The sequence below is a fragment of the Pongo abelii genome, chromosome 1 (assembly GCF_028885655.2).
Source record: "Pongo abelii isolate AG06213 chromosome 1, NHGRI_mPonAbe1-v2.0_pri, whole genome shotgun sequence".
Lineage (NCBI taxonomy): Eukaryota > Metazoa > Chordata > Mammalia > Primates > Hominidae > Pongo > Pongo abelii.
The window spans coordinates 74,648,883-74,673,938 of NC_071985.2; the positions used below are offsets into that span (position 1 = coordinate 74,648,883).

Here is a 25,056-nt window from a genome sequence, read left to right on the forward strand (position 1 = left end):
ATTAGCAGTTGTCACCCCTTGCCCTATCCCGGGTCCCCACTTCTCACCCTGTCCTTGCCAGCCAGGCATCATTGCACACCCACATCCAGGTTTTGCCAGCCCACAATGTTTATCTCTTTCCCAGAGCACTTAGATCTCAAAGTTATATTTGTTTCTCCCACCACAGCATGAGCAGCCTGAAAGGTTGTGACTGTGTCTTTTCCTTCTTTATATTCCCGTCTTTTAGCCCAGTATTTAGAACCCAACAGACACTCTGTTATACATTTGAGTTAGTAAGAGTGTGAGCAGGTAAATATACTGGAAGACGCTGTGAGAAGACCAAGTGGCTCATCCCATGTGAGCTGAGCAGGTAACCTTGCCCTGTTGGCAGACTTAGGCTGCCCCTGACAGTCTCGCCAGCTACTCTGCAGATGTGGGCCATTGATTCTAACAAGGGAGAGTCAACCACAAACAAGCTTCTGGGAAAAAGCAAATCTAAGTGTTGATAGCCAGAGGTGGCCGCCTGCACTTCTATGGCGCAACACTGTGTTCTGCGCTTACAGAGAAACCTGCTGAGGCTGTTTTCAGAGACAAATGCTGACATTGTGGCTTCAGTCCTGATGCTGAGGCCAGAAAAGTGGAAAGACACTTGCCAGGGCCATTAAAGCTGATCATTTTAAAGGAACACCCAAGAATCCGAAACAAGTAAAGGGCAGGGCCAGGACAGAGAAAGTCTGTCCCAGCAGCGGTGGTCCCTCGACTGCACTGCGTGTCACGTAGCTTGCTCCACTCTACTCAGCATTCAGCCTCCACTTGCCAAAATAAACCAATTTCGGAGCAATTCTTCTGGTGAACACCATGGTCCTGTTGATCTCACAATTACATCTAGAAACACTTAACTATGAGACATTTCAGTGTACCAAGCACTTGTGGTTTTTCTGTTAACTTAGTAATCACCACAGCCTGTGCTAAAAAAAAATAAAAATTAAAAGATTCTCCATCAGTCTAGGCTCCAGTTATTGCACCAAAAGGAAGAAAAACCTTCCAGTTTTGCTCTTGGTCTTAAGATTTTCCTTTGGGAAAAATTACTGAGCTGATATATGTTGGGGTTAGAGGCAAGTTTCTGATACTATTAAATGGTGTGACATCCAGAGAGCTAGGAGTGCCTGAAATTTGCCCTGACAGTCTCCTAAAATGTATAAAGCCCCAGTACATTCACACTGAATACAGCAGAACAGGAACCAGTGTGTTCTTTATTATTAGCTAAGCAAAGTCCAATAACCCCCAAAGCAGAACAAAACAATAAAAACTAGAACACAAAGCTTAGACTCCAGGCTAAATGCAATCTCTCATCCCCTCTCCTTCCTATCGCACTCAATCCAATTCTTGGAACCAGCCCACTCAAGACATACCTACTGGGAAAGGGAAAGAGGAGCAAAGAGGGCAAGTGGGAGAGAGAGAGAGACAGAGATTCAATCTACAGTATTCATCCACCCAGCCACAAGGATCTGGGCAGAGAACACAGACCACAGGGCTCCTCTGAGGCATTGCTTAGTTTACCAGTTCCACTTCTTGGCCTCTAGAGAAGAGGAAAATGTGCCAGACAAAGAGCAGGTTCAAATCTAGCTGGTCTTCAGACTTGTCTGAGAAGCTTCGGTAAAACACTGATTCCCTGCGCCATCCCCTGATATTGATTCAGTGAATCTGCTATGGAAACCAGGAATCTGAATTTTAATAAGGTCCCAGTCTGAGAACCATTAGTGAGCCTCTGCCTTCTTTTGTCTGAAAAAAAAGGAATAATATTTTGGACAAGGACTAGAGTTGCAGGCTGGAGCGTGTTGAAAAGGAATGGTTTTGCTGTAAACGTGGGGTCTTCTCCAAGTTCCGAAGATGTGAAAATCCCAGGTTGCTGCTCTTGATAGTCTGTGTGAGCAAAATGCTTGTTGTCTTTACATTAATGCCACAGACTAAATCACAGCAAATGTAATCTGTGAACAACCAAACGGCCTTGCAATTTGTCAAAGGGAAGGCAAGCGCACCCAGCAACCATGCATCATTGCCTCATGCACATCTGGGGAGTACCCTCCCCCACCCCACTAACCAGCTCATTGTGGGCCTGGAAGGAAGAAAGCATGGTCCTTCCTCTCCCAGGGTGTAATCTGGGATGTTTATCCCATCCAGTGTTTGGCACCCCTTAGAAAACACTTTTTTCTTAAGATAATTTTATTCTTATTTTTCTAACTTTAAAAAATGAATCACAATTTTATATGATAGCCATTCAGGTATTCAAAACTCCCCTGTCTAAGTCATCTCAGTTTACTGTATTTGTCTGTAGGTCTAGCTTTAAAGCAACTAATATGTTTGAGCCTTTAAAAAGTATCTGTAATATAAATATTAAATCAATCTACATTATCAATATGAAGAAGCCTGCATGAGATCTTTTCTTTCCCCATTCTGATGTTTAGAGTTATATGTGTATTTGTACGAGACTGTCATTTTGAGATTTGTGGGGAGATGTTTTGTTGGGGATACATTGGATATTGGCAAGAAATTTGGTGTTCTGACTCCTTCAAGAAGCTGAGTTTATTGCATGAAGAAACCTTTCTTCAGGAAAAAGGGCTATTAGTGCATACCTTAGGAGTAAGCTAAAGACCAAGGGCACTAATTGCTGATCTTCTGAAATGAGAAACTCAGTGAGATGAAAGGGGAGAAAGAAAGGCAGACAGGCTGGTTGTTCCAGAGGCCAGGTCAAGAATGACCAGGAAACCAGGAAATAATAGCAGTGCTCCCAAATCAGCAGGGAGAGGAGACAGAGACAGCTCACACCTGTCTCCTGAAATGTAACTGTAGCCTCTAGGGGTAGGTGGCATCAGGAACTGTGAAGAGTTCTAGGACACACTGCAGATGACAGTTAGCTTTTCTGCAGCTATTAAGGAAATCAGTTTGAGAGGGTATAGATATTTGATTTGAACATAGAAATTTTTGAGATCTTTAATCTTTGGGGTTTTTTTGCTTGTAAGATAAATGCAGGTATTAATTAATCCTTTGCTGTATGCATAGATTTCTATCTTCAGTAAATTCAATCATGCATTATATTTCCTGCTTTAGTAGAGTGCAAACAGCAGTTAAGCCATCTGAAAATGTGAGTTCCAGCAATCTGAGTCATGTAATCTTTCTGAATGCAGTTTCCTTCTCTGTAAAATAAGTGTATCTATACCAATCTGCTGTCCTCTCAAGTTTCTTGCAAGAATTAAATGGAAATAAAAACACTTGGTAAAGGACAGGTTCTATAGAAATATATTGTCATTCCCTGGTATAACCATGCCTGCAGTAGTCAATGCCTTTGTTCTAAACTACGTTAGGTGGGTGCGCCCTCGACGGGTGTGTGGCAGCAAGTTGAAGGGCAGTCTTGGTGCGGGGGCAGTTAACACATCTCCAGGGGGGCCTTCCATAAACCGACTCTAACCACCTCTTCCTGACACAGGCTTCACTGGTGATCTATGATGGGGTCTGAGGTGATCAGGGCTTTCGGTGAGGTTGCTATGTTGCCATCCTTGGGTAGCGTTGTGCTGTCACTTACTCTGACCCACCAGCGGGCCCTATGTCACACCTGTAGTGCACCGGTTCTGCCACTAGGGGATACTGCAGTAACTGACACGTGCGGTCCCTCCCCAGCCTCTCTTCCTGACTGCAACAGTTCAAGGATGCAGAACTAGATCAATCGCAGCATGCTCTTCGTTAACCCAGAAGATCATTCTGTTTACAGAGCACCCAAACCACCCTTACCCACACAGCAAGCTCTGCCTTTAGCTTGCTTTAGCAGCTCCTGCAGTTCAGAAAAGCTCCCCCGGTGGGCTTTCTGCTTCTTGGCATGCCTGCTCAGCGTTAAAATTTGCCCTGAAGCTAAGCTCTTCAAGACATAGGATTTAAGCTCCTCTTTCAGCTAATTAGATATTGTTCTACAAATTGGGCTGTTGTCTCTGAAAGATGAGCTGCAATTTACTTCCCCTGCCCTCTCCTTAAACTGAACTGTAAAACATGGCTACTTGATTGTTTAGTCCAATCAGGATATTATTTTGTACAAGGAATAGATAATTCATCTTCTTGCTAATGTCGAGCTTGTTTGGGCATTCCTTAACGGCTACTGTAAAGATGACAGAAAGCTTTGCTCAGATGCCTCTCATTCTTTCGAAAGGTGGAGTCTGCAGTGATTTATTTTGGCCCATGTATCTGTAATCGTTGCCTGAGTAACCAGTCACTACCTGCATTAACACATCTTTGCCCTTCAAGGGGGAGATTTTTATTATCCCCATTTTACTGATAAGAAAACTGATGCCCAACTGATTTACTTAAAGTCATATAAATAAGTAACTGGTGGAGCTAGACCATGAACCCAGCCCTTTAGTTCTCAGATCCCATGAAATTGTATGTTGTCTGATAAGTCTAACAACAGTTGTGGAAGGGAAATCCAAGATGATGCCAAGTCCCCACACCCACACCTTGAGCTCCATTGAGGATTTCTTACAGCTGTTGATGATGTACCAGGAGGCCTGCTAAGACCTTCTATAATCCAAGGAGCTCTTGTGCACTGTGAGAGAAAGAATCCTTTCTGGACATTGTCTATTTTCCTTGCAGGGGGCCGGGTGTTCCCTCATCCCCAAGACTGTGCCCAGCATTTGATGAATGGAGACACTTTGAGCGGGGTTTACCTCATCTTCCTCAATGGGGAGCTGAGCCAGAAATTACAAGTGTACTGTGATATGACCACCGACGGGGGCGGCTGGATTGTAAGTACAATCTGTGCTCTCCTTGCACAGAAGCATCCTCAGTGTTCTAGTCTACCTAGCTCAGCACCTGCCAAGCCAACTTCACCATCCTTCTGGTCATCCCTTTATCACCCCCCACATGTCCATCTTGGGGCTCCTCATTGCCCTCAAGGCCCACGTTCAGCAGTCCAGTCATATGTCTGGCCAGGCAGGGAAAGGAATAACTATATCTGTCCTCACAGAAGGATGAGGAGGAAAGGACAGTTAAGCAGGAGGGTGCTGGAGAAAGGTAATCGCGGCTCTGTTGGGCCCAAGGATCTTGCCTGCTGAGAAATGCGTCTATAATAAAGCAGTGGAGGTGCTGGGCAGAGTGGCTCATTCCTGTAATCCCGGCACTTTGGGAGGCCAAGGCGGGTGGATGACTTGAGGCCAGGAGTTCGAGACCAGCCTGGCCAACATGGCAAAACCCTGTATCTCTACTAAAAATACAAAAATTAGCCGGGCATGGTGGCGCATGCCTGCAGTCCCAGCTTCTCAGGAGGCTGAGGCAGGGGAATCACTTGAACCCGGGAGGTGGAGGTTGTAGTGAGAAGAGATCATGCCACTGCATTGTAGCCTGGGTGACAGAATGAGTAAGACTCAAAAAACAAAACAAACAAACAAACAAAAAAGGCAGTTGAGGAGAAGTATTTCTGTATGAGGAGGTCATCACCGCAACAGAGAGATGATCAGAAGCCTCCGATTGAGGATTGCAGTTGGGAAAACAGATGAGGGCCCAAACATGGATAGCTGACTCCCCTTCCCCATTCTTCCCAGGGTCTCCCTGGTTCTTCCCCAGAGCTGACACAGCCTTCAGGGAGCACCACTGGTCAGGAAAAGAGAGACACTGTTTCCTGTCACCGCCCTCCTCCCATGCCTGAAAGGGCAATACAGAGTGATGGAAAATAAGGGCAGCCTCCTTAATGCAAGCCTGCCAGAGCAGCCGGGAGTTCCCACCACCTGGCCCTAAAGCAGCCCAACATTAGCTGAATCGCTTTAGGATGGAAAACCAGCCCCTCCACCCTTCTTCGGATTCCCTCTCTCACTCTGCTAACGGTGCTGGATGTTTCCTGGTGCAAAATGGTTAGGTTTTGAATGGTGATGTGCTCATAACAGCTACTCTTGGGAGACATTTTCTTTTATGTTGCTGACATATTTGTGCCTCCTTCTTAAAATGTAATTGGAAATTGAAGCCAAGGCTGATATATTGGAGGTTAAATAAAATAAGCACTTAAACAGCTCAGAAAGTGAATGATATGCAATATTGCTTTGCCTGCAATAGGACAATGACAGTTACTAGCTGATTTGAAGTTGGTCCTGTTCTTTTGGTGAGAAATGCTTTCTACTGCACTCTGTAGTGCAAAAGATTCATTTGAGAGCCAAGCCTATTTCCCCTGATATTTAGGGCTTGATATGTATCCTGAGTCTTTTCTACATTGCAGGGGTGCAAATTAGTGTCAACATCACACTGGAGCCTATTCATCAGGGGCCCCTACACTTCAAGAGAAGTGCTCTGAGTGTCTCCTACAAAAACTGCTGTGCAAATACTGAGCTCTGCTCTGAAATGTTCCTTCTTTGGACATCTTTGTCATTGCAGATATAAAACCCAGTTATATCAATTTTACTTATCACAGTTTATTTTCCTTAGCATCTCTTTGGGTTTTGTTTTTGGTTTTGTTTTTTTTTTTTTTTTTTTTTTCTTTCCTTCATAGGTATTCCAGAGGCGGCAGAATGGCCAAACTGATTTTTTCCGGAAATGGGCTGATTACCGTGTTGGCTTCGGGAACCTGGAGGATGAGTTCTGGCTGGGTAAAGCCTCCTTATTGCTTTCCCTTGATGTGCTTCTCTGGCTTTTTGTCCATCTCTCTCCTTCTTGTGTCCATCTGAGATTATCAGAAACCCTGTGTTTGTTGAGAAGCTAACAGCTCCTGAATTGCTTTCAGAACCTCTTGCTCTATTTAGCTTCACTATTGATCTGTTTTTATCTTACTGTGGTGTTTTCCTCTTTTCTCTGTCTCTTCCCATCCTCATTAATAGTTTTTTTATTCTGATGGACTTTGACATGAGGCTACTACAAAGGGAGTGAGCTGCCTGGTCGGGGAGGGGCACAGGGAGCAAAAGGCTGCCATTTCCCAGAAGCAAGTCAACCAGCCAGCCAGCCTGCAGGTCAGGGGAGAAATGAGGCCAGCCACTCTGCTTAGTTCCTTGGAGAATGTTATTACCTGACCTGGGAAGGAAAAGGGAAAAAATGAAAGTGGCATTAGAGGTGACTGGAAATTTCCTAGAGGTCTGACACCGGCAGGAAATATAGATCGAGAACCAAACTGGTGTGAGATGGTAAACACACATCCAAGCCAGGCAGATGGTGGTGGTGCCAAGTTCTGGAAAGTGGTCCATTTATTATGACCTGTGTCCCCCCTTAGTTAGATTTTCATAGTGATGGATAAAGGGAGGTAGAGAAAAAGATTAATTATCAAGTTCCATATTTGCGGTCTCCTCTCTGTCTTCCCTGCCACTATCTCATCTCATCTTCTTCTCCTGGATGCCTAGATAACAAGCTTCTTACTGGCCTCTCTGCCTCTAGGACCACCCCATTGTCCACATGGCTATAATCACCCAACAGGTTCTTCTTGCCTTTTGCACAGATAAACCCAATTCTCTGAGACAGCATTATTGCAATAAAGAAAGAGTTTAATTAACACAAGGCCACCAAGTAGAAGGACTGGAGTTATTACTCAAATCAATCTCTCCAAAAACTCAGAAGCTAGGGTTTTTATGGACAATTTGGTGGGCAGGGGGCTAGGGAATGGGTGCTGCCAATTGGTTGGGGATAAAATCATAGGAGTGTGGAAAATGGTCCTCGTGCCCTGAGTCTGCATCTGGGTAGGGGTCGCAGGCCCAGTTGAGTCATGTGTCACTGGTCCAGATGGGGTCACTTGGTTGCCTGAATGCAAAAGTCTGAAAAACATCTCAAAAGACCAATCTGCAATAGTGCTGTTATCTCTAGGAGCAACTGGGAAAGTCACAAATCTCTGGCCACATGACTCTGAGCAGTAAGGGATTATAGAAACTATGCCTACATTTTAGCAGAACTCAAGTCCCTCCCGTAATCGTAATCTCTTGGCCTTTCATTAGTCTTACAAAGGTAGTTTCAGTCCCTGAAAATGAGGGGAGCAGTTTTAGGGAGGGACTATTATCATCCTTGCTTTAAAATTAAACTATAAACTAAATTTCTCCCATGGTTAGCTTGGCCTATGCCCAGAAATGAGTGAGAAGGGCAGCCAGCCAGTGAGGCCAGAAGCAAGGAATCAGCCATGTTAGACTTCTGTCACTGTCATGATCTTTGCAAAGGTGGGTTCATGGCCACTATAATGATCTTCCTCACACCCCAAATATGGGTGATGGCTAATCCCCTTTGTAAAACTTTTCAATGACTCCACATTACCACCAGGAGAAGGCCCAATGCCTTAGCCAAAGTACAGGCCCTCTCTCACCTGCCTCTGAAGCCTCCTCTACACCCTAAGTACCTCACCTGCTCTTCCCCCCGCTCCTCTCCAACACTAAACTCCACACATGCACAACCCCCGATGCTTCCTCTGCCAGGAGCACTCCTAGCCAACTGTCCTCCTTTCCCCACATGCCTTGTGTGGTGAGTGCCATCTGTGTATATTCAGAGACACAGCTAAGCACCTTCTCCTCCACAGAGCCAGTCCTCACCAGTTTTCTCCCCTATTGCCTGTGGGAGAAGTGGCCACTCCTTCTTTTGTGGCACAGATCATAGTGTCCATTTTACTTCCTGTCTGTCTCTGCTATGTGAGCTTCATTGAGGGCTGGGACCACCTTATATTTATCTTCTAACCCCGTTACCTATATACCTATGACAGTGCCTGAGAGATAGTAGGTACCTAAAATGTAGATAATCTATAAATCAATCAATGATAAGAATTAATTGAATGCATATTAAATCCACAGATTTGTGTTTGCTGATATAGACAATAAAAATATAAGGTAAATGCCATACAAAAACATTGACATAAAAGTCAAACAAATTGAAAAATATTCTTACCTTGAAAGCATCAGCAAGCAACTTGGGAGACAAGTGTAATACCCATGAATCAATACATCCATAAGCAGACAGGACTCATGTTTCCCAAAGCTGAGCTGCTGTATACCGCTTTCACAATTTGTGTCATATTTTCTGAAATACGTAAACTATCATGTGCTTAAAATTTCTATAGATTACTCTTTAATTAAGTCTATTTTTAAAAGAAACGTTATAGCATTGCCAAAAATAGAAACCTAGTTATCATGTGCCATAAATAAAAAAGCCGCAAAAATAAATGCAATTAAAAGAAAACTATTAATAGCATTAAATGACAGTTAAATACAGGGACTCCAAGCCTGTTGTTGCTGGCAGTGGTGGTGGTATTAAAAATGGAGATTAGGAAGTGTTTCATGGTTTCATGCTAAACAAACCACTAAAATACTAGAACAAAACTGAGACTGTGAGTGAAGGTTAGGATCAGGGTTAAGGTATCTCCTTCATCTATTACAAAAGACTGAGATTAAATTTGGAAATACCTTTCTTCCCATTATTCAAGGTTATTTAGTGCCTTATATATCTCATGTCATCAGAGATGCCATCCACACTGGGTAACACTGTTCTAACCTAAGAGTCTCTGAAAATAAGGCCACAGATATTCAAAGAAGGAAGAGACCAGCTTCCTGGAGAAGGCATTGAGGGATGAGTCAGTCAGAAGAATGGAGGAAGGAAAGGGATGAAAAGGAGGCAAGGCAGGAATTCTTCTGACAACTGCAAACTTAGGCCAGGGAGGAAACCCATCCCCAGTGAGGGAAAGAAAACAATGAGGTGAATGGGTTGAATAGAGGCACAGTAGGGAACTTAAAAATCGGAAAGAGAAGTCTTCACTTGATGATGTAGGTAAGAGGGAGACAGGGAGGGCTCTTGAAGAGGCTAGGCCTGGTGTGGTGTACTTTGGGAGCAATACTCAAGTTGGGGATAACACTGTGACCCATAGTTTATGTACTATATGGGGTTCTCTAGAAGCAGAGATCGAAACAGGGATTCTTGTTCAAGTGACTTACTGGGGGACTTCACTGGGGAGAAGGGAATAGGGGAACCAAAATAGGGCAGAGAAAACTGCAAAAATGTGGTTTTTGCTGGAGACTCACTTCAGTGTGATCCCTAGGGAAGCTTGGGAGCATGAATTGATCCTCAGAGCTGGTCACCACTTAGGCAAGGAGGCCAAGCTTTTGTACCCCTCCACATCAGTCACTGATGGAGGTCTGCTCCAAGGCATGGTGGGAGAGAGCTTAGCTTCCAGGATGAAGTGACTCCCATTTGCTCAAGGGCAATTTTCCAAGAAGGCAGCTGCAAGTTGCTAACAGCCAACACTTGTAGCAGCTTGGGATGGATCTATCTGCCAATTAAAGACATCCTGGCAGAACAACATCAGCATCTACTACATCTACACAAGCACAAGTCTAGGGTGAGTTGTGGGTCAGCAACTCAGCCGACAGCAAACAGCAGTCAAACCGCCTTTGACTTATAATCAAGGTAAAGCTCTAAGTCTCAAAAGGGACAGGAAAGCCAAAAGATCTGGATGACCTTCAGGCCAATCATTTCACCTCTCTTGGACTTTAGCTTCCTCTTCCGCAAAACAAAGACACTGGCCTGAGTAACCACTAAATTCCCTTCAGTCTCTGCAATTGTTTGATTCTAAATCACAGCATACTCAAGTAGATATCAGATGTCACAGCAAAGCAAGGGGACTCTAGTTCAGTAAGCAGACAAAAATTAGAATTCACAGAAATTACCAGCAACACAAGATGAATAGTTCAAAGTTTGGGCAGGTAGATCAAAATTGGAGAGTCCCAGGGCATGGCTAATCATGACAAGCAGGCAAGAAAATGTATATAAGAAAATATCGGCCAGGCATGGTGGCTCACACCTGTAATCCCAGCGCTTTGAGAGGCTGAGGCAGGCGGATCACGAGGTCAGGAGATCGAGATCATCCTAGCTAACACAGTGAAACCCCATCTTTACTAAAAATACAAAAAATGAGCTGGGCATGGTGGCGGGTGCCTGTAGTCCCAGCTACTTGGGAGGTTGAGGCAGGAGTAACGGTGTGAACCCGGGAAGTGGCGCTTGCAGTGAGCCAAGATCATGCCACTGCACTCCAGCCTGGGCAACAGAGAGAGACTCCGTCGAAGGAAAGAAAGGAAGGAAGGAAGGAAGGGAAGGAGGGAGGGAGGGAGGAAACAAAGAAAGAAAGAAAGAAAGAGAGAGAGAAAGAAAAAAAGAAAGAAGGAAGGAAAGAAAGGAAAGAAAGAAAGAAAGAAGGAAGGAAGGAAGGAAGGAAAGAAAGAAAGAAAGAAAGAAAGAAAGAAAGAAAGAAAGAAAGAAAGAAAGAAAGAAAGAAAGAAAAAGAAAGAAAGAAACAAAAAGAAAATATCACCAAGGGGGATCTGGACTCTGCCTAACCTGGGGACTTACAAAGGTTTGCACCTTACAAGAGTATATTAGACCAAGGCCTGGGAAGGTTAGAGGCAAAGGAGGAAGCAGATGAATGAGGGTAACTGGCCGAAAAGGCCAGTGGAAAGGTAGCCGTGCAAATGTAGCAGGCAGATTAGAGAGAAAGGACTGGAGTCAGGAGGCAGAGAATAATATTCTATGACCTGGCTATGGAGCCCCAGGAAGCCTAGGCTGAGGGCAGGAGAGGCAGTGTAAGGAAAGGTCAACAGAGCCCTTCCTAGATGCTACTAGGAGATGTTAAGATGTTCCAGATGCTCTGAACTCCTCTAATCAATGTTTTCACCTCTTGCTTTCGATCACTCATGCCCAAAGACTCATACCCATGTAATACCTCTTGTAATTTTCTTCTAGTACCATGGTTTGTCAGAGGAGGTGAGAGGGGACAGGGCCAGGAATCCTGAGGCTCAGGGCTCGTCAGTTACTGGGTCAAGAGGAGGTATTAGAACCCCTGAGTTTCCTGTGTTGGAAACCCATCAGCAGACCTGGACTGTCCTCTTTGCAGGAAGAAATTCAGAGTCTAGCAGGGTCCATTTGATAACAACCTGTGAAGCACCAAGAGCAAAAGCAATCTGGAGTCCCCTCCTCTTCCCTGTAACATGTTTTGAGGCCACAGACGCATTTCCCTCCCATTTTCCAAAGCTGCTGGGGGCCAGTCTCAGTGCATTTTCTGCTCTTCTCCACAGGGCTGGACAACATACACAGGATCACATCCCAGGGCCGCTATGAGCTGCGCGTGGACATGCGAGATGGCCAGGAGGCCGCCTTTGCCTCCTACGACAGGTTCTCTGTCGAGGACAGCAGAAACTTGTACAAACTCCGCATAGGAAGCTACAACGGCACTGCAGGTACCTATGGCTCCTGGGCAGACCCCAAGGGCAGTGGGCGTGGGACAAGAGCCCCCAGACTCTAGGCATAAACTGCCTCAGGAAGCAGCAGCACCCACAGAGTTCCTGCATTCGTTGCTAGACAGGGAGAAGGGCCATGCCACTGGGAACCACTGGCACTGGTCCCAGCTCTCCCTGACCACTCACCTAAAAGCAACTTTGCAGGACTTCAGTTTCATCATCTGGAAAATCGTAATAAGGATACCTGCCCTACTTCACTGAGTAGTCAGAAAAAAATCAGTGGAGTGAATGTACTTTTAAGGTTTAAAAAAGATGCAATGTGAAGATGAAAGATTGTTTTCTTTGTCTAGATTAGTCACTATGGGCTCTTATGCAGTGAGAGCGGAATCACCTACTGTCTGGCTAGAAATCTCCCATGCAATGACATCCAGGAAAACCATCTTTGAATTAGTGCAAATCATACAGATGTTGCCCGTCTCTGAGATGCTCCCAACACCCCACCCTGGCCATCGGCGGTCATGCTAACGCCTGGTCAAGGAGCAAACGATGCCACTTACCTGTTCCTCATTTGCCATGTTTCTTTTCATTCCTCCGCAAGAACCACATAGACAGTCAGGTTTTCTGTGTAGATTTTTACAGCATTTCTACCAAGCAGAACAACCACCCATCAAGCTTGGTTGCATTAGTAGTTTTTTCAGAACGTAACATCCAGTCTGCTTCTTGGGCTTTGCCAATCTGTTTCCCGTGTTCTATTATAACACATTTCATAAAAACTGCTTTTTCAAATATTCTAATGTTTGATACTTGGCATTATTGGCCCTTTCATTAACACCAATTTTAGGGTTAAATGCTGGTGTATAATTTTAACGACATTTTTATGACTCTTGAAATTAAGAAGAGCATTAAGGTGTTGTCCTTCCAGTTACTGCATCTGTTCAATTATTTCTCTTCTTAGCCAGATACTCCAAAGAGAAGACATGCTTTCCTTTATTATGCTCACCTCTGAGATCATTTCCAAGAGCAATGAGATCAGCCTGAAGTGCCCGCAACAAAAGGCCCAATTTGACACACTGTGGGCATAAAATAGCCATTGAAATGGAGCATATTAAACAAGATGCCAGACTAAATCATTTTAAAAATCACCTGATGCTATTCACTTCCAAGATTAGAATTGTGCCTGTAGAAAAGCCATTCCGATTTCTCCTACAGGAAAAGAAGCCAGCCCTCCAGCTTCCCTACAGCACCCCCTCCCTCCCTCCTCTTCATCCGCCTGTGCTTTCATCTGCTTTGCTTGGGCCTGGCCTTTGCTCCCTCTGTTCCAGCTCTGTCTTGCTTCGGGGCCTATGGAGGCCAGAACAGTTGGACTGCATGCTATTCTCATGTCTCAGAGGCAGATCCTGCCAACAGTTTGGCTGTTCATCATCAGCTAATTAGGGTCTTATCTCTCATCTCGAATATTCAGTTCATCTTCTTCAAAAGATGAAAAGCTAGGCTTCCTTAGGCTGCCATCCCCTCTCGGCAACACCACACAATGGTTGTTCTTTCTAGATCAGAAAGTTTCTGGGAAGGAAGATCCCATCCCCTCTCTTCTGGCATTTAATATCGCCCAATTCCCCTGGACCTTATCTTTAGTAGTGGCCTTCTGAATCAACCCATCTCCAGGGCCTCCGATCCAAGTTCAGCCTTTTCTCCTGCTCCCCATTTCCCAAGGCTGCAAACATTCAAGTCTCTAGGACGCTACTTGGATCAGAACTGAAAATTCCAAATTAAGTTATCAATCAGAGGTTGCTGAGCAGCTCCTAAAAGTTTATTGTGCAAGTTGTGGGGACTCAAAAGAAGCATAAAACATGGCCTTTACAAAAACTAAATGTCTAGTTTTAAAAAGAAACAGGAAGTAACTCATCACGCAATCAATGGTACTCACTTCTGGTTTTTTTCTGTTTTTGTTTTTGTGTTTTTGAGATAGAGTCTCACTCTTTCACCCAGGCTGGTGTGCAGTGGCGTGATCTTGGCTCACTGCAACCTCCGCCTCCTGGGTTCAAGCAATTCTCCTGCCTCAGCCTCCTGAGTAGCTGGGATTACAGGCACACGCCACCATGCCCAGCTAATTTTTGTATTTTTAGTAGAGACGGGGTTTTGCCATGCTGGCCAGGCTGGTCTCAAACTCCTGTCCTTGGTGATCCACCCACCTCGGCCTGCCAAAGTGCTGGGATTACAGGCATGAGCCACCGCACCTGGCATCTCATTTCTAGTTTAAGGGGTGTTCGTGGAAGAGGAGTCTGGGTGGTGGAGGATGGCATCATAAAGGCAGCTGCATTCGACTGGGATCCCCATGGTAAGGAAAACAAACCCTGGAAGTTACAGAAGGAGCAGATGCTGTGGAGGAGGGGAGGCTGTGAAGGGACTGGCAGAGCAGGGCAAAGTGTAAATTCAGGAGGAATAGAGAAGATTGGTGAGGCGGGTAGAGCCAGATCCAGAAGCTGGAAAACCAAGGGGCAGAGGAATTCGGTCTTAACATGGTAGCAGTGGAGGGCCATTGTAGGTCCCAAGAAGAAAAATAGAAGTGGGGTTTAGGAAGATCCCTGTGACAGCCACAAACAGGATAAAGTAAGTCCGAGAGAAGAACGTAGAGCGGCTGATGGCTGCTGCATCAGACCTAATAGGAGACAATAGGAGTCTTGACTAATGTTGGAAATTAAGGAAAAGGTATTATAAATCTGAACAGTGGTTTGAGAGACAGAAACCAGGACCTAATGTGTTAAACACATGAGGTGGCTATATGAGGCAGAAATGGGAAGGGGAGCCAGGCTTTGGGAGGATGTAAAGACCAACATTGGGAGCAATCTGCAACAGTGGAAGGCAGCCTCAGAGTGGAAGCTGGAGAGAACTGCTCCAGGGGAATAATGAAGACAAATTCTAGATAACAGAGGGAGACGCAGGGAGTGAGAAGATAGGATGTGGGTGGAGACCACAAAATCAAGGAACTGACAGTGAAAGAAATAATCATTAAGGAGCAGGATTAATCTAAGAATTTTTAAGACAAAAGATATAAATGTAACTTAGGATGAGAGGAGGTGAAAATTAAAAAAAAAAAAAATAAAAGTAAAAGGGCCTGGCTCACACCTGTAATCCCAGCACTTTGGGAGGCCGAGGCAGGCGGATCATGAGGTCAGGAGATCAAGATCATCCTGGCCAGCATAGTGAAACCTCGTCTCTACAGAAAATACAAAAATTAGCTAGGTGTGGTGGTGCATGCCTGTAATCCCAGCTACTTGGGAGGCTGAGGCAGGAGAATCGCTTGAACCTGGGAGGCAGACATTGCAGTGAACCAAGATTGTGCCATTGCACTCCAGTCTGGGCAACAGAGTGAGATTGTCTCACACACAAAAAATAAATAAATAATAAAAAGAAAAGAAAAAGGAAAAAGTAAGCAATATGTTTTAACTTTTCCAGGATCCGGAAGAGATGGGAAAGAGTGAATTGCAGATGGTGGGGTTAACTCTAGATGGGCATAAAAATCTGAGTCCCTGGAGACTGGAAGGGGAAGACAAAGAAGACGGAATGAAGATCATGACATGTTGAGTTAGGGCCTCCCCTATGAGGGCATCAGCCTTCCCTATAAAATAAAGATCAACCTCCTGAGAGTTAAGTTGTGGTGGGAGGCATCGGAGGCATTGAGTAGCCACTGTGAGCCTGGACTCAGAAGCCACAGAATTAGAATAGGTCTTTCCTCACTTAATGCAAGCTCAAAAGCACCCAAGACCTCTTTCATTCAATAAATAGCATGAGCCCCCTTCACAACATCCCTAGCCACAAATCCTGATCCTGCTAAAAGTTTTATCAACTGTTATAATTTAATTACAGTCTTATCCCTCACCTTAAATACACAATTTACCTGAGCCCCCTGCACAATATCCCCAAAAGAGAACACGCAGCCTGTTTGCCCCTCAGAATAGAAATCTCACCACCTCTTTAAGCAGTCTATTCCACTTGTGAACACCTCTAATATTTAGGTAATTTATCCATGTATATTTAGCCTAAATATGCCTCTCTTTTTTTATTATACTCTAAGTTCTAGGGTACATGTGCACAATGTGCAGGTTTGTTACATATGTATACATGTGCCATGCTGGTGTGCTGCACCCATTAACTTGTTATTTACATTAGGTAAATCTCCTAATGCTATCCCTCCCCCATCTCCCCACCCCACGTCAGGCCCTGGTGTGTGATGTTCCCCACCCTGTGTCCAAGTGTTCTCATTGTTCAATTCCCACCTATGAGTGAGAACATGCAGTGTTTGGTTTTCTGTCCTTGCGATAGTTTGCTGAGAATGATGGTTTCCACCTTCATCCATGTCCCTACAAAGGACATGAACTCATCCTTTTTTATGGCTGCATAGTATTCCATGGTGTATATGTGCCACATTTTCTTAATCCAGTCTATCACTGATGGACATTTGGGTTGGTTCCAAGTCTATGCTATTGTGAACAGTGATGCAAACATACATGTGCATGTGTCTTTATAGCAGCGTGATTTATAATCCTTTGAGTATATACTCAGTAATGGGATGGCTGGGTCAAATGGTATTTCTAGTTCTAGATCCTTGAGGAATCGCCACACTGTCTTCCACAATGGTTGAACTAGTTTTTAGTCCCACCAACAGTGTAAAATTGTTCCTATTTCTCCACATCCTCTCCAGCATCTGTTGTTTCCTGACTTTTTAATGATCGCCATTCTAACTGGTGTGAGATGGTATCGCACTGTGGTTTTGATTTGCATTTCTCTGATGGCCAATGATGATGAGCATTTTTTCATGTGTCTGTTGGCTGCATAAATGTCTTCGTCTCCACCTACTAATCCTCATACTTCCCCACAGAATTTATTTAATTTTTTTCTCAGTAGCCCATCAAATATTTGGTGACAGTAATCACAGGCTATGTCTCCCTCTTGAAGTCCGCTCTTCCTCAAGATACAGCCCAGATGTCCCAAGCACTTCTCCTTTGACATGGTTATTTTTTTTCATCATCCTGTTTCTTATGGATGGGAATTCTAATTTGCTGATACCCCTCTTCCCATGTGGCCTCAGGTTCGGAATGTGGTTTCTTGGGTGGTCATCTGAGCAGGCCTGGTGAGCCAGGGAGAAGCCAGCCTGAGGCCGCATCGTGGTGACCCAGAATGGCCCAAGTCTGCCTGGCTCATCACCATCTCCTCTGAAGACAGGAGGAACCATGAGCGGCCTGTGTCCCAGTGCAGGCCTGGGGGAAACAGCTGAGGGTTGGGGGCGGGGTGGGCAATGAGATCGGGCTAAGTGGAGAAAATTCTCAGCAAAAGTGGTCAAAGGGATTAGGAAGTGGGTTGGACAGAGTAGCATGGAGGTGGTTGGCCCCAGGGATAAAGTGGAGTAAGAGTTCAGTACAGCCACGCTGAGAAACTGGGTGGAAATGAAAAGGTTCCATAAGTGGAAGCCAGGTTTGCTGGAAGTGGGTCAAATGTCCACAAAATCCTGATAAAGCAATGACAAATGGGACAGCCTAATGAATGTATCTTTTTTGCAGGGGACTCCCTCAGCTATCATCAAGGACGCCCTTTCTCCACAGAGGATAGAGACAATGATGTTGCAGTGACTAACTGTGCCATGTCGTACAAGGGAGCGTGGTGGTATAAGAACTGCCACCGGACCAACCTCAATGGGAAGTACGGAGAGTCCAGGCACAGTCAGGTAAGCGATGCTCCACCTCTGCTATGAATGAGCCACAGCTGTGGAATCCGTGCTCCCTTAGCTTTATGTTTTAAAGGCGCATGTGAGTCCTTCATTTCCCTTTAAAAAGAAATATTTGGAGTCTTGAGAAAAGTAATGCAGACAATGGGATAAGATCAGGACAGAGTAGAAGCCAGAGGAGGGAAAGGAAAGGAAAAGACCCAGGAGCCAGAACTTACCCAGAGAAGCCCTTGATACCCAGTCAAGTTCCATTCCATTCCCTTATCCAGAAGATCCCATGAAGAGAGTTTATCAGTCCTGGGGACAGCTTCACAGACTCAACTTTACCCTAAAAACGGTCCCAGGAAGGTAGACATTGAAAATACCAGTGTAAACTGGACAATCTTTCCCTATCAGACACCACAAGTTTATAGGCTGAGCTGGGTGACAGGGAGACCAGCATGACCAACTAGACTTTCTAAGTGTTAACACTGAAACAGCCCACATCAGGGAAACCCCTCAGTTCTAGGCAAACCAAAAGGGTTTGTCACCCTAGGTAGAAACCGCCTAAGTCTCCCATTAGGGGTGAGCAGTCAAACACAGTTATTCTCTTCCAAATGCTTCCACCCTGTTGGGATTTCACAACCATCTACTGGTGCATGCCACTCCTGGAAGCCAAAAACAAAGCTGGCAATAAGGAATGACCTGCAACATGTTCCCTGGAAAGACCCAGGTCACCGGCACATTTAAGGAGAAAGCTGGAAAGAGACTCTTTTGCTTTATTGGGAACTCGGCCTCGAAGCTTCATGTTAGCTGAAAATAGCTAACCCCACATTGTGGATTCCCTGTTCCCATAATTACCCTTTTTTTGAAGTGGGGCGTTCCATGGTGGGGGATGACCTGACATGCTTATCTTTCTCACGCCCAGGGCATCAACTGGTACCATTGGAAAGGCCACGAGTTCTCCATCCCCTTTGTGGAAATGAAGATGCGCCCCTACAACCACCGTCTCATGGCAGGGAGAAAACGGCAGTCCTTACAGTTCTGAGCAGTGGGCAGCCGCGAGCCAACCAATCTTTTCTGTCATTTGTTTGTATTTTATGATATGAAACAAGGGGGGAGGGTAATAGCAATGTGTTTTGCAACATATTAAGAGTATGTGAAGGAAGCAGGGATGTAGCAGGAATCCGTTGGCTACCATCTGCTCTTGGTTTCTGCTGCCCTGGAGCCTGACCCTCAGTCTCCATTCTCCCTTCTACCCAGGCCTCCTCAACCTTCACCTCCTTTCCCACCAAGGAGGAGAAGTAGGAAGTTTTCTTAAAGGGCCAATTCAAAGCCAAGTCATGGGGTGCAGATTGTTATGGTGACAGGCGCACACCTTTTTCTACCCTTCTTCTGAGATGTCCTCTGCCTTCCAGCTATATGTGATTTTGTCACAGCCTGACATGGCCAGGTTCTCACATTGGCCCAGAAAAAAAGAGCCTCAGCAAGAGAGGTTTGCCAACAATTCCCCTTAAAAGGAAACAGATCAACTATACTGCATCCCAACAACCCAGGTTCTTTCCCCTCCTTCCTTCCTTCCTTCCTTCCTCCTTTCCTTCTTTCCTGCCTTCCCTCCTTCCCTCCCTTCTTTCTTTCTTTCTTGACAGTATCTCACTCTTGCTCAGGCTGGAGTGCAGTGGTGCAATCTCAGCTCACTACAGCCTCGACTTCCTGAGCTTAAGTGATCCTCTCATCTCAGCCTCTTGAGTAGCTGGGACCACAGGCATGAGCCACCATACCTGGCTGATTTTTCTTTTATTTTTTTGTAGAGTTGGGGGTCTCACTGTGTTGTCCAGGCTTGTCACAAACTCCTGGCCTTGAACAATCCTCCCACCTCAGCCTCCCAAAATGCTGGGATTACAGGATACAGCCACTGATTACAACCCCAAGTCCTTTATAATGGGCCAAAGATTCTCATCTTCTGACACTCTTACTATACCAGCCACATGTCCTGTTACCTTTCAAGAACAGTGGCTCTTTTCTGGCCCTAATGGAGCCTTTTGCCTAATCCCATCCTGTCTTAGACCCCAGAGCCTCACAAGCCCAACCAGCATTTTGGAATCTAGTTCCCAAGGCATTGCCTGCTCCTGGCCCTGGGTGGCACAGTGGCTATGTGCCTGTGAGTCATCAGCCACTGCCCCCACCCTCAGGTCAGACAGTCACTTTCTGCAAAGGTAGGAGGGGGAGATGGTTGTAGTTTTTAGCACTTTTGGGTCAGGCATTGAAGAAAGGACTGAAGAAGTCAAAATCAGGGTACTGCCGTAGAGATTATAGTTTCCATGGGAAACACAGATCTTCCCTAGCCCTGTTTTCTCCATTTCTGGTCCTATTTGTCACAGATTCTTTTTTTCTGAATTGCAAACCGAAGGCCTCATATCTGTCTTCACCCAAGCCCTCCTTAGTGTAGGTGGCTTAATAAGAGTCAGAAGAAGAAGGTATATGCCCAGAGAGCTATACCCCTGACTGATACTCCTGGAAAGAGGTTGAATTGTTTTTTCTTTTTTAGTCCTATGGGAAACAGAAATGACCTTCCTAATGAGGTAAGATCATGAGACGCCTTTCCATCTTCTTTTATTATTCTGCCTTGGAAAGGAAAAATGACAACAGCCAAAGGAAATTACATCCAGAAATCCAAAGGTGAATAGGTGATAACTGTGGGCCTACTTCCCATTTTATGAGATGCACTGTCTTCACTAGCATGATTTGATTCTTAAGCCCAAGAGAGCTAGAGGCTCTAGAAGCCATGACCTTTCAATTTCTCCTCCAAATCAAATATCAGCAACCATCCCCGCAACATCTGCCCAAATCCATGCCCAGTTCCCTGAGCTGTCTTCTCCCTTTCCTCTCCCATTCCTCAAGGCCCAGCACCATTTTCTGTAGTGCCTATGTTTGTCTGACCAGGGCAGTGTGTACCTTTGCCAACCAGTTACTGGATGAGCCTGAGTGTTGGCAATTTTCTAATGGAAACATCCTCACTCTTACCAAGCTTTGAGAACCAGGATGAACAGTCCCTTGGGCTGACCATCATGCCTCGGACCTCATGGGGATGCAGCCAGCCACCGTTGAATGGAGGCACTCTCCTTGCCGCAGGCTTCTAGGCTTTGTTCACTGCTGCAGTGTGGATGTGACAGGCATACCCTGTAAAACCTGGGCGCCACTTGCATTTCTCAGTTCACCATGGGCTTCAACAAACTGGGATGAGGAAAAAACAGAAACAGATCCTTTCAACAAGCATATAAATTACAGAAGACTTACCTAGAGACGGGGCAACAATGAATAGTAGGAAGCACATTGCATGGGAAACTTGAGGGCCGAGGTACAGGCCAACAGCTGTCATCTTAGCTACGTGACATCGACTGGGTTGTTTCACCTCTCTGGGCCACAGTTTCTTCATCTGTCAGATGAGAGATTAGACTAGAATGAGTTCTAATTTCCCTTTCAGTTTTGACAGTCAACGATGTTAATCTGTGATCTGAAAACCTGAGTAGAAATTGGCATGGTGGGACAGCACACTTAGGTAATGAAAATTCACTAGACTCCCTGTTTCATGAGGAAAGAAGGAAGGAAGGAAGGAAGGGGAGGGAGGAAGGGAAAGAAAAGAGAGAGATTGATTCAGGAGTCATAAGTAAAACACACACACACACACACGGAGCATGCCGAGTGAGAGGCTGAACTCTTTTTGTCCATAAAAACAGAGACCAGGTACCTGGGTGGTGCCAGCACAGCCCACTTCATCAAGGAATTTGAAATGGAAAAAGATTATGTGTTGTCAATTCAGGTGAAAGTCAAGAAACATCAGTGGAAACCAAAATCTTCCATTTATTGAAACCATTCTACACTATGGAACATTTTTATAAATAGTACCAGTGGCATTGCATAGCTTTATTTTGAGGCAAGAAAGAGACTTCAAAGATCAGTTTATTCAACCCTCTATAAAAGGATTTATAGATTCCTTTTATTTAATAGGGTGATTTTCTCATGAGTTTTCACCATGTTTAAAAGACACTGTGCCCCACTCTCATCCCAAGGTCTATGGTCAACTTGACTCAATGCTCTTAACTTTCCTCACTGATTCCTGCTTATCCTGCTCCTCCAAGCACAACTGCATTTCCCAAAGGTAGATCCAGTAAGCAATACTCGCAAAGCACCCACCCTATGCACACCAGTTTCCCTCAAGGGACTCAAAAGGAATCGAGGTAGACCCTTCTCAGAGACTGTTTAACTGCAGACACATCAGGTTACGTACTAATACCCAAAACCAAAACCACCACCAATGACTGCAATAGATTCACTGTCTAGACCCAAGGTCCAGGCAGTTTCCCTTTCTTGCATTTCCCCAACATATAAAGGTAGTTTCCAACATATCAGACGCACATTCACCAGGCTTATTTCTGGAAGGTGAAGGGGTCAGGTGTAGAAGAGGTGGCAAGAATGACAAGGCTATGGAAAACTGCTGGCCTTGAGACCACAGTGAACTGGTGGAGAGGGACTTGCTACGTGTGGCCACAAGGTGGCAGTCATCTTCTGAAACCCTGTGTGAAACGTCAGCGGGGTTGAGAAAGGCCACGTCTCCAGGTTTCCAGGAGAGCCAAACCAGGACTCAGGAAAACTGGCTAGCTGATTTGTATGAGAGATTGATTTGTAAAAGAACAACAACAACATATGGCAGCAAGGAAATGCCAAGCAAACATCTACAAATATTTGAATCCACCCTTCCCTCACCTACCAACCTCCCGCTCTACTACTCAGAAAGTGGTAGGACTCCTAATGCCCTGCTTCCTTCCACCTGAGAACCAACCAGCACCCTGATATTTCAAAGCCAGACCTAAAGAATCATGGTTGCCAATGAGTTCAATGCCAAACCAAACAGTCCTAATCACATTTTTACTTTTCAAATCCAGTCCCAGAGCAGAGCTGTAGATTAAGGGACAAAAAGTCATTGTGGAATCTTTCCAAATAGCTCTTGTAAAAGCATCAGTTGGGAAAGAGTTTATGAGTTCTTCTTTGTCCTCTCCTCTGAAGAAAAGGTGGAACGTGCAAGAACACTAGATACACCAAGCTATGGGTGTTGAAATAGACTAGCTGGTGACCTGGATTTGCAAATACCCTTGGGACATGAAAACATTTTTTTCTTTTTCTTTTTTGTAACCTCCACCCAGAATTTCAGGAAAAGTGGGACCACATGCCCAGGATATATGGTATTCTACTGCTTGCTTTCTTATCACCAGAATACTATTCAATCTAACTTCTTAGTTCCATGTCTTTTCTTCCAAGGAGGTAGGGCATGGGGTTGGGGGACACTTTCCACCTTCCTTGCATCTCACTGTCCACTCTTAAATTTTTATTAAGAAACCTCTGAAAGATTCAAAATTCAGTTCAGTTTCAATAATCCCAAAGAAGTTGGGATAATTTGTTTTCACTTGCTTCAAACTTGCCATGGCTGCAGGAGGAGTCTCAGGACCTCAGAGGAATGGGGCAGATGTGTGAAGTCTGGGAGTCTGCCTCCCACCCAGATGCCAGGAGCTGCATATTCAGCTCTGCCTCACTTCCCTGATGGTCTGCTTTCATCCAGGTTACCATGACAGAGAGGGTCTATCGTCTAAAGAAAGCTGAGTTACAGGCTGGCCCCTGGGGTTGTGCCTGTAGCCTCTCTTTGACCACGTTCCTGAAGATGTTTAGCTGAATGCCTCCTCAAACCTTTGCTTCTTCCATAACCCAATCCTACACATATGTGATAAAGCTTCCTTCAACAATACTGGGGCATTTGGACACTACCAGTCCAGATGAGAACTCACAGACCGAATGAAAACTTTCAAAAGCAAGCAGGGAAAAGTAATTGCTATATGCTTTAAGATGATGTATTGGTGTAGATTCAGGTCCAATTTGAAAAACTGTCTCTGGTCCTTTCTAATTGTATCTACTCTGGATTTGTTTATGCCAGTTCTACATTCATCAAGCTTTGAGAAACAGGTGGAAAGAAGAAAAATATAAAATTCAGAAGAAGCTGATGGATCACTGGAGATTCAAAACAAGCCTTCTACCGGTGGCGCCACACTAAAATTCAGAGACCAGGCAGGAGCAGCCATGGGAAAGGAAGCAGCATTGGCTTCTCACATTCTGGCCTCCAGCCTCCCACCAGAACTTCTGCCATTCACGCATTTAACTTGAGGAGAAACTAAGGCACAAAGGCCTGTCACTGCACCGAAAACCAGAAGCAGAAGGACTTTCTTTCTTTGCTCAACCAGTTCTGCCTGGATCTCACTTTTGCGTCACCAGTAGTCACAAGCCTGATTTGTCATCTCCAGCATTCTGTTTATTTTTTTAAGGTCAATCTTTGCCTGAAACATGACTTCATTGCACCTGCAGCACTTCATTGTCCAAATGTCCTTGGCAAACCTCACAGTCTTTGGACAGTGTTGCATTTTCTCCAAACGGGAAATCCTCCCTCCTTCCTCAAGCTTAATAAGGCTCTTGCAGTGCATCCAAATAATACAGCTCTTGTTCCACAGATGCACTCGGCCCCCTCTGATAACTTCATAAAACTGCTCCTTATTGTCTGGGCCATGAAGCCAGGCTAATGCTAAAGTTCCAGTTCAAAAACATTAACTGTATTATTCTTATGAGGCCAGCTCTCCTGGGTACTGGCACTCACTCATTGGCACCATGGATTCAGGTCAGGTGGTGCAAACATCTTCCCTGAGAAGCAAGCCATACACCCAACAGGGCTAGAACACCTAGGTCACAAGAAAGGGTTTCAGTCCAGATGCACTGTCAGTAAGTGAACGCATGGACAAGAATGCATGAACTATTATTTTCTTCCCATCACTGGTTTAGCAGCCCCCAGGGAGACCCTGTGTTTCTCTTTAATATTCTGACATTGAGCACTAATATGCTCAACACTGCCTCCAACAGGCAAATGTTAGAAATACACTTTCAGAGCTGGATGGGACTCAAGATCATCTAATATGATCGTCTCCTTTTATTTCCTCTCAAGGAAACCAAGGGCAAGAAAGTTTAGGCAATTTGCTCACATTCACACAGGCAATTAGTAACAGAGCTGAGTTCAGGTCTGGTATAGGCTTTTTAATTTGATTCTCCCCAAATGAAGACTAAGACAAATAGCATTTATTG

General features: G+C 45.0%; 1 protein-coding gene across 3 annotated transcripts in view; it reads left to right on the plus strand.

Annotated features, from left to right (window-relative positions):
* TNR (tenascin R) overlaps window positions 1–24,256 on the plus strand; it is a 434,051-nt gene extending 409,795 nt beyond the window's left edge. For all 3 annotated transcript variants that reach the window (XM_024251170.3, XM_054524892.2, XM_024251173.3), the window contains 5 exons: window positions 4,615–4,766; window positions 6,497–6,593; window positions 12,024–12,185; window positions 17,741–17,904; window positions 18,812–24,256. In XM_024251170.3, coding sequence (XP_024106938.1) covers window positions 4,615–4,766; window positions 6,497–6,593; window positions 12,024–12,185; window positions 17,741–17,904; window positions 18,812–18,931 — 695 coding nt within the window. In that variant the 3' untranslated portion in view covers window positions 18,932–24,256. The remainder of the gene's footprint in view (window positions 1–4,614; window positions 4,767–6,496; window positions 6,594–12,023; window positions 12,186–17,740; window positions 17,905–18,811) is intronic.
* Window positions 24,257–25,056: the final 800 nt, after the last annotated feature.